The sequence below is a fragment of the Bidens hawaiensis genome, unplaced genomic scaffold (assembly GCF_021521415.1).
Source record: "Bidens hawaiensis isolate Kalapana, Puna unplaced genomic scaffold, B.hawaiensis_p1.1 tig00013347_1, whole genome shotgun sequence".
NCBI classification, from domain to species: Eukaryota; Viridiplantae; Streptophyta; class Magnoliopsida; order Asterales; family Asteraceae; genus Bidens; species Bidens hawaiensis.
Window position 1 is genome coordinate 260,174 of NW_027492132.1, and position 10,690 is coordinate 270,863.

Sequence of the window (10,690 nt, forward strand, 5' to 3'; positions counted from 1 at the left end):
TGTTATTACACCTATTTAAATGCTATTAAGAACTCTTAATGCAATTTAATTTTCTCGTTTAATAAGGTTAAATGATTTGACACTTATGTATTAAAGTGACCGCAAAACTTAAGTGCCCACCTTAGCCAAAGTCTAGAAATACACTAAACACACTTTGAGTACTAGTATTAAGATTTTAGGGCGTGTTCGTTTCATAAAAATCGTGGGAATTCAAAGGAATTGGAATTAAAATCTCATGACATGGCGTGTTTGTTTAGTTGTAATTGGAATTGGAATCTTAATTCCATTTTGGTGTGTTCAGTTCAAAGAATTGGAATTGGAATTGGAATTGGAATTCAATTCCTTCAAATTCCTTAAAATACAATGATTTCAAATCCTCCCAACATGTGGAGGAATTCATTGGAATCTTTTCTCGAGTTTTTTTTTTTGCTAACGAAGACAACGAATAAAATATTTTAGTTTTTTTACTTTTTTGGTTTTTAATTTATATTTTGATTTATGAATTTTTTATTATTATTTTTGAATACTTTTTTGAGGGGTTTTTGATCTAAATAGAAAACTCATTAAAAATTTAAAAAAAAATAAAAAAAAATTATAACGCAAAATATAAATAAAAAACAAAAAATCTAAAGAGACTAAAATGTTTCCACCGTTATCCTCGTTAAAAAAAACTCAATTCCGATTCATTTGTCAAACGAACACATCAAAAATGCAATTTGATTTCAATTCCTTTCAATTCCAATTCTTATGGGAATGTTTAGATTCCAAATCCAATTCCTTCTAATTCCAAATCCTATGCAAATTCCAATTCCAATTCCATTCCATTCCATTCTGTGAAACGAACACGCCCTAAGAGAACACAAACATACACAAAAGTTCTAGCAACTATTGATTGACATGCTCAATGGTCAATCTGAGGATTACAACTATTGTTATGGTCGTTGTACACTAGGAGGCAGACACGTATTTAGGGAGACGTCATCGTGCCCAACATGAGCTTCAATCACAACCTTGTTCTTCCAAATTTCCCGTTTTCGTTAGTTATTTCAAGTGCAAGCGGTATTGTAACATTTTCTATTCAGTTAGGTAAAACCCTTTCAATTCGCAATGTTCATATATCTTATAGGTGCTTTATATTATTTCTTGATTGATACTCGTACAAGTAATCACAGTTTTAAATTCCTATATATAGGTATTTGTGTGGTGGAGTTATAATTAGGGGTGTTAACGAGCTAACCTACGGCTCATACTTGAAGTTAAACGAGCTAGCTCGGGTTGTCTCGTTTATCTTAACCATGTAGATGCATACTGATAGTTTTATGCTGAATAACTGCAAACCATTTATATAAAAATGTTGATCTAGACTTATAACAATCAACTTTCAATGTACTTTAGTGCATGTAAGCACATACCACTTGATTTGGATAAAATAAGTTTTTAAAGAAACTTGATAAAAAAAATACCACAATCATCCAGTCTTTCGACTCGCTGTTGAACACACATATCTACGCAATGGATATAAGAGTAACTTACAACCGTACCCTTAAATTTGTGAACACAACCATGTGAACATTAAACCAGATGGTGACCAACAGTATTGAATTAAAAAACATAAGGGAACGGTCCCCTTTAATTTAAGACACAGTCAACATAATGCAAAAAAAAAAAAAAAAAAAAGAAAACATTATAACATATTTTTGAAATAACTCACAAATAAACTGAAAAGTTAAATTAAAAGTAAGATTTCTGAAGAGTGTTGACCAGGTTATGACTGTAGTCCCATAGCTTCTTGGCCAATTCAGGATCTGTTGCAAAGTTGCTTGCGGGATATTCGTTGCAGTCCAGAAAGTATTTCCCGGTCACCCCTTTTAGGCCCGGGTGCACAGCTACATAGCAACTTGTTGCCGCACCCTATACGCAATAAAATATAAATAACATCAATAATAATCTGAAAGGAAAAACCGAAACAGTTTTGGTAAATTTGATAGTTGCACTTAAATACTTGCCTGAGGGACATTTTTCCAGAGGATATAAGAGAACAATTTCAAAATTCCTGCCATACAATTTTACCAAACAATTAATGCTATTTTAAATGGTTCAATAGTATCTTTTAAAACAATTAATGCTATCAAACGGGTAGTTAGGTAAAGCTTTATGTCAAAATGACTAGTTATACTGTTATAGTGGTCCTAAGTTTATGTGGTAATAAAAGAATGGGAATGGGTATGATAGAGATGTTTGGTTTTGGGGTTATAGTGTTATACTATTAGAATTAGAATAAATAATAATAATATCTACAAGACACTTACTCATAAGTAGGAGTGAATGCCTCATGAGATCTGTCATTATTAACCCCGGGTGTACCGAGTTTACTGTAATATTTGCTCCTTCTTTCTGCATTGCATGTTTAACCAAATACGATGTTAGAATAAAATCGATTCACGGATCAAAAAACAAATATATATACCTTTAATCGTCGAGAGAGCTCATTTGCATGCAATATGTTGGCTAACTTCGACTGCCCGTATGCCTTTTTGTCCGAATAGCTGATTTAAGAAAAGAATTATCATCAGTATGTCATCGTACAAACAGAAACTATTAACGGATTTACCTATCTTTATCGTTGATTTTATCAAACTTGATCCCTTCTTCATAGGTGTAGAGATGCGCTACAGATGACAAATTTACAATCCTACCCTCCTTTCCGGTAGTTGCGGATGCTTCTTTCATCTTATCAAGTAGTAGATTTGTCAAGTGGAAATGTCCTAAGAACATATTCAATAATTTCCAGTGGTGGTTAAATATAGTTTTATAAAACTGCTACATTAATATTAATAACCTACCAAGATGATTGGTTGCAAATTGCATCTCTATCCCATCTTGTGATAGTTGGTAGGGGCAGAACATAACACCAGCATTGTTTCTAAAAATTTGAGTTAAAGTTTCAATTTTTTCTCTTTATTATGTGTTGTCTAATATGAATATATGATAATGTTGTTCTTTTTAGAAAAATATTTTGAGGGCTTACATCAAGATATTGAGAGGGAGATTAAGAGCTTTAAAGTTATCCGCAAAGGATTTAACCGACTTAAGAGATGAAAGATCAAGCTCAAGAACATCAATCTTGGCATGCTCATGGTTTTGAAGAATGGATTGTTTCGCTTGATTTGCCGCCTTGGTGTTTCTTGCAGCTATGATCACATGAGCACCCCTCATTGCTAATACTCTTGTTGTCTCTAACCCAATGCCACTTGCTCCTCCTGCAAAACCACATTCTTAATTACCTTTTTTTTTCTCAAAATCATTAAATTACATGATCCAATTCAAATTTGCAATATAAGTGGTGATGATGATCATTGGTTTGACTTGAGTGTCGGAGGATGGAAGGGCGGCTATTGACGACAATGGGGTCAATGGATATAAATAGCGATGTGTATTGTGACCTTGTGATAGGGAAGCGTGCTTTGTTGTTAGCACATTTCCATGTGGGCGCGTTAATAATGTCACATCAGCAAAACACGCATAATTCAAAACACTCGTTTCTTCTCCCTTTACCATCTTCACACCAGTTTTAAATTTTCAAATAATCATCTTTTACATGATTTACAAAAAATATGTTATTATAATTTAATTTATTAACTCCATATTAAATAAAAAAACATAGATTTTTTTATGAAAAACAATTTATAGCCGTTTTAAATAATAAAACTTTATAAGATTATAACTTTCCAAGCTCTTATTAGATATAAAAATGTACGTTTTTTATAAAAAAACATTTGTAGCCGCTTTTAATAACAAAACTTTAAGATTATAACTTTCCAAGCACTTAAAATGTCTAAAATAAATAAAATTATTTGACATCCTGTACAAGTATAGGTTGTTGTGCGAGTCATACAAATAACTAAAGTAATTATTTCATTGTAATTTTTAAGTAGCATAATAATTAATTTAGTTATTCGTACACTCTACATGTTATAAATTTTTTTGTTTTCAAATACCCCAAAATGAATATTAATGAACACATGCGAATATAAATGAACGAATATGAGCAGACGTGAACAAGCGTTTACAAATATAGGTAAACGAACATGACATGTATTCATAAGTCGATCGTTTAGTTTCTCGTTGAAAATATTATTATTATCTGTAATATATATAAACGAAAACATAAAAATCCTATGTGTCGCGATGTGGTCGCTCCCCCTTTTTTTGGAGTCACCAGATTTGCTTGATGTTTAAATGGAGGTTTCTCATGCATTTAACCCGAATTCACGGATGTGGGTCTCATCAAACCCAGATATTTCTAAAACGGGTTATAACATCTCATTAAATTAAAAACTAACCTCACCAAATATTTGATATAAAAATCCTATAAAGTAGGGATATACTAAAAATTAATATCTGATTTATTTAAAAAAAAGATATATATTATTTATAATATAAAAAAGCAATTTTATAGTAAAAAACATAAACGGGTCTTAGGAGTCATCAAACACATATAACTTTTAAACCGGGCCATAACATCTCATTTATTTGTGAAACAATTTAACATCAAACCATAAATATATTGTTAACTTTCATACAATAAAAAAAATAAAAAATAAAAAAATAAATACATATTAAAAACAAATAATATAAAACAACCCCCGTAATACGGGAGATAAAAACTAGTTATATAAAATATTTTAAAATAATATAAACAGTTGGTGTTAATGGAGTATTCTAATAATGGATAGGCATTAAATATATTTGACAACATGTACATTAGAGGACTCTATTTTCGAAATTTAACTAAAACATATTTTTCTTTAAATTTTATTTATTTTTATAAAACCTTTAAAATCCAATTATACATCTTTATCTATATCTTACTTACAAACACCTATTATATTATTTTTTCTCTTTTTTATACACTCATAACAAAATATAAATGAGTGAATATGAGCCTCTAAATATAAATGTGTAATTTAGTATTTAAGGATTTTTCTCTATTATAGAGAATCCGATGTAGTGTGTTTTAGTGATTTTCGATATTTTTTCTTCTATATTTTATAGATAGCACGAATATAGATGCTCGAATGTCGCTGAACTTAGCCATTTTCAACTCTTTTTTAAGAATAGATGGAGTGATTCATTTCATCTCAATCCATCTTTCACCACCCTCTCTTCCACCTCATATTTCCATCTTCCATCTTTCTTATCATTTTTTAAGAGGGATATGGTCTTTCTCCATCTTTCATCCCTTATTTTTTTAAATTATTTCATATAAATGAAAAGTAAAATAAAGTTAGTTATAAGTATAAAAAAAAAAATCTAAATAACATAATTGCAAATAAAAATAACACAATTTCAAATTATTTTTAGTTATATAAATAAGTCCGTTTCAAATTGAAAATATAAATAAGTAAACTTAAGTATCCATTGTTTGTTGGGTAATCAAGTTGTGTTAACTGTTAAGATGTTCTACTAATTGGAAGCAAATTCTGTTATAATAATAATAATAATAATAATATTAATTTACAACAGCAAATACTATAATAATATTTAATTGCCAAAAATCTAAAATAGTATAACAACCATATATATAATAAAGGAAAAGTTAATGTAAAAATAAAATTAACGTGCTAATTTCATTTGACATCTCCATCGATCTTGACCCATTCCACATACGTATTAATTAGCTCATACGCGATCGTTGATCAAATGGATTGAAATGAAACCGACTTTTGATCAAATGGTGGATGAAATGGACGTTGTTTTGAACTATGTATATGAGATATAGGTAGGCTGCAATGACGGCGGCGATGATAAAAGGAAATAGTGACCGTAACAGTGGTGGCAGCAAGAGCAAGAGGTCGGCTTAATTTGGACTATGAAGCTGTTGCAATGGTGGTACATAGCAGCATTAAATGCATGATGTATCATGGCTTACCAGAAAATAGTTATCCACTATGTCACGAGTATGTAATTTTAAACGTATTTTCATAAGCAAGTATTTGTTAGGTCATTCATGACTATTCGGTGAGTCTATTTCCCGATCACATATTATTATTCTTTGTAAAATTCACTTTTATCTTCTGTCAGACACAACACAACACTTGCGTGTGAGAGAAACAATAACAGAACACACGGTGCTCGTTAATTGAAATGGTGAGAGTTCAAGTCCAATACTAACAGAAAACGGTGGTATAATAATGCATGCATAATGACTAATAATAATAATAATTACATGTATAAGTTTGTTAGTTTGTTAATTACCTGTGATGATAATAGTGAGATTGGAAGCATCGATTGAGTCGGTAACTTGTTCAGCAGTGGAAGACGATCCGAATCCACTCGACCCGGGCCATCCTGTTATCAAAGACAATATCCCCATTCCAGGTGTTGATTTTGACAGCTTCTATATGTTTGTATGTATGATGAGATCGAGAGAGCTTATATTATTTAGCTGAAATTTGGAGACATTATTCTCGTCTCGAATATTATGTATTTATATAGACAAAGGTGTGAAAGAAAGTTGAGAGGGAGCAATGGGAAATGATAAGAGTGGGTGTCAACTGTCAATTGCGTGAACTTTTAGCGGTGAATTTATTACAAATAAATATATATATATATATATATTAATAGCGGCATTATATGGTTCGTAATTTCTGACTTTAAATCAAAACTCGGTAAACTTGTGAGACCAATATTAACAAACCAGTCAGAAGTAGTTATGTTTCCTAATTACAATATGTTTACTAATTACATTATAATTAGAATAGGTAGTGTCTTAGCTAGTTTATCATGTTACCATATATAAACCGAGTTAATTTAACATATGAAGCTACAACCGAGTTAGAGAGTTTATCAAGAGAAATATGAGTTGTGTAATATGGGTTTTTGAGAGTTATTCAATATTCAATATTCGTTTGATATATTACATACGAATGGTACGCGACTCGGGGATAAAAGTAGATATGACATAATAATAATCCCACTCTAAATACTTACTTCCTATTATGTTAATTCTCAATCTTGAGTGTGGTTACAAAAAAAATTTCCACGAAAATGTGGCAAGGCTAACATGTGTTAATTTGCAAGTCGTTATCTACCATGGCTGATTTTACTCTCCTTGTTGTATCGGGGAAGCGGTTATAATATTATTTTATGAACTCGTTAGTATATTGAATTTCTTTGAAACATTGATACACAATTCAAATATGAGAAAATAATAAAGATTCACAAGGTTGATTCTAACTAAGTTCTTAGCTGGTCAACTTGAACGATTTGGTCGATAAGCAAGGGCAAGGAAACCGAATGAAGCATTGATCGATTTGAATGGCTTGATTTGTAAGGTTCATTTGATTTAAGTCGTATAGTGATAAATCAAATATATATTTAAGAATAGGAAATTTAGGTAAATTGTAAGCAAGTTAAAAAGACATAAAAATACTTTCAAATCTAACTAATATATTAAAACAACACAATTTTGTTCACATGACATTTAACTAGCCACTTCAAATAGGATACCAAATAAATGACATGTCAGTGTTTTCTATTATATTGTGATCAATGGCACGTTATCCTATTATAACCCAAACACCAAGATTTGGTTTTCAACTTAAAATTATCTATACTATATATAATACATTAAACAAGGACAAATTAAGACACTCATTTTTAACTAATTTATAACACTTAAAACATGAGGTACATGTGTTAGTAAGGGTAAACATGTCTTTTAAACACAATACATTCAACTTACAAGTTTGGTCCCTCATCTTTAACCATATTATGTTTTTAATTTAACTTGTAAACTAACTTCCCACCCATGATTTTTAAACGACTATAGCCTTTTTATACGTTAATATTTTTATAAACAAATTGCACCATAAAAACGAGCATTTTATTCTCTTTAATTTGGATATGATATTATTGTAATTGTTTTTTTCATTTTAAATAAATTAATATGTTACGTAGGGGTGTTCAGTGTCGATTTTGATGGTTTTTAAGTTAAACTTGCGAGTCCAACCGTTAATACTGATTTTTTGTCGTCCAAACCCAAACTCAACCATTGAAAGTTGAAACCGAATCGTTACTAACGGTCTAGTTCCAGTTTGGCTTCACAGTTTAAACTTTAATAATAAATTTAGTTTAAAATAATTAATAATTTAAATGTACCATCAATTTTAACTAAAAACCAACATAATATGATATTTGTAAGGCCCCGTTACCGGTAGCCCTACTTTCGTGTTGGATTTACTCATAAACGCAGTTCTAAATATCAGAGTTAATTAAAACATTCGCGGAATATAAAAGCTTTCATAAAACATTTCATAACAAAACACGTCTTGTCTTAAAACATCATTTTGTCTTTCAAAATAAACGAAACATTAAACTTAAACGTCTTGAGTCTTCCAATGCCAGCCTCTTATTCAGTGTCACGTGTCTCCTCAAGCGAGCTGCCTCATCCTACTCACCTGCGTGCATACTAAAAGTCAGCTACGCTGAGTGAGTTCTAGTTAATCATACACTATACAATACACATAAACTTATATTCTTTCATTCATACTTTCATACTTTCTTTTGTATTAACTTACTTTCAAATCTTACGTTATAAAGAGCATTACGCCCTACATTCCTCGAGTATTATTAGGGCTCGGTACCCTCCTTCCTCGAGTATTATTAGGGCTTGGTACCCTCCTTCCTCGAGTATTATTAGGGCTCGGTACCCTCTTTCCTCGAGTATTATTAGGGCTCGGTACCCTAGTTCTCGAATATTAGTAGGGTTCGATTCCCTCTTCATTACCATACAACCATACATCATACCTCGAGTATTATTAGGGCCTGGTACCCTCTTCGTAACCATACAACCATCATTTCCTTCTTTTATTAACTTTATCACATTCATACACATAAGCATACATATCATACTTACTTATACTTAGCGTTACAACCTGACAGTACGTGCAATATGTAACACCCCGACCAAAGGCGGATTATACATCGGGGCGCCACATATTGTTTCATTACTCGTGACACTATTGGGTGTCAATATTTAATAAATACATTCATTCGCGCACGCGCAAAGTAAACACAAGATAGCATAAAGCAACATAATTCAATATATTATAAGGCAAAATATTAGAACAACAAATAACTTGTCTTGATACATTTTAATCTAGGTCCAAAATAAAGAAAACTTCCTATGTGTCCACAAGCTCCAAAACAGCTACTGCAAACCTGAACATGTGTTAAAATAAACGTCAAACACTTGCGTGTTGGTGAGAAATCAAGTTTAATATCATACATAGATAACAATAAATCTGCGCGCAACACGTGTATGTCTGGTGTTTAACAAGGGTGCAATCAGATTGTGATCAAGCCTAAATAGATCATAACTCATAGTTCATAGTTCAATCCGTGCTCCCAATTGAGCACAAAAACGAGAAAACATCTGTGCAAGTGTAAACAAAGAAAACCGTAAACGATAGGTCTCCCGTGTTCATCTAATGGATCCATGAAAACTTCGGAATAGGCCGAACAAAGCGGTTAATGATACACACATACAAATAAACAGCCAAGTAAACGTCCTCAACACATGGGATACTGCGCGACTAAAGTTCATAAATAAGTTTAAGACTCTAAGTTTGTATGAACACATGAACATCCCAAAACATTAAAAATAGAAAGGGATTAGGTACGAGATTACTCACTTGATAACGATGCGGTGTAAGATAAAGCAAGAACCAACTTTAAACAAGCACAAGTTAACCTATAAACAAGATTATTGTTTTAATGATTTGTTTTAAGTCTTGAATATAAGTTAGCATAATTAATAAGTAAGTTATTATATATAATATATATTACCCGAAAAGCAGGGCAGAACAGGGAGGAAGACGGAGGCAGAGAGGAGGCGGCAGAGAGAGCAAGGAAGAGGAAGATAATAAGTGTTTGTGTGTGTAGTGTTAAGAAAATATTATTATTATTTATAGAGAAACCCTAGGGAACACAATCCCTAGAAAAGGGGAAAAGATCTCCAAAAAGCAAAAGATTCCAAAAGCAAAAGATATCAAAAGATATGGCAGCTGCAGGGGGCAAGATAAAGCTGACAGGGAACAGTAAAAAGGCATGGGAGGGTCAGATAAAGGTACTGGTCAAGCAAGGAAAAAGCAGATCTCAAAAGATTATGTCAGTCACTTTTTCTGCCAACCAATGGGGTTGGTGCGCATGCTGCGCCGAAAGTGGCTTTTCAGACATAAAGCAGATTAGGTCAACGGCTCAAAGATAAGACATCACCAAAAGCAAACGGCTAGATTCAACAGAAGAAAACTCAAAAGGGTTAAGCGCGAGAAGGCTGCGCGCGAGAAGGCTGCGCGCGAGAAGGCTAAGGCGCGCCGCGGGAAGAATCACATTTCTTAGCGCGCCGCGGGAGGAACTATAATTCCTAGCGCGCCGCGGGAAGAACTATAATTCTTCGCGCGTCGAGGGATGAACTACGATTCTTAGCGCGCTGCGAGAAGAACTACAAATCCTTAGCGCGTCGCGGGAAGAACTACCGTTCTTCGCGCGCTGCGAGAAGAATTATAATTCTTAGCGCGCTGCGAGAAGAGTTCGTCTCGCGCATCGCTGGAACAGATGGTCTTCACGCAGGCTTCCTTGAAAGGAGTCTGGTGCGTGGAGCTGCGCAGACAACCTTAGGCGGGAA

The 10,690-nt window shown here is 32.6% G+C and overlaps 1 protein-coding gene across 1 annotated transcript; it reads right to left on the bottom strand.

Moving 5' to 3' along the window:
• Positions 1 to 1,474: 1,474 nt before the first annotated feature.
• On the bottom strand, positions 1,475 to 6,469 carry LOC143543882 (short-chain dehydrogenase TIC 32 B, chloroplastic-like). The gene is made up of 8 exons (XM_077036101.1): positions 6,259 to 6,469; positions 3,029 to 3,260; positions 2,844 to 2,923; positions 2,612 to 2,765; positions 2,468 to 2,546; positions 2,310 to 2,394; positions 2,007 to 2,053; positions 1,475 to 1,911 (listed from the first exon to the last, which is right to left on the bottom strand). The coding sequence occupies exons 1-8, from the start codon at positions 6,374 to 6,376 to the stop codon at positions 1,732 to 1,734; spliced, it is 975 nt and encodes a 324-aa protein (XP_076892216.1). The 5' UTR covers positions 6,377 to 6,469; the 3' UTR covers positions 1,475 to 1,731.
• Between the last annotated feature and the right edge of the window lie 4,221 nt (positions 6,470 to 10,690).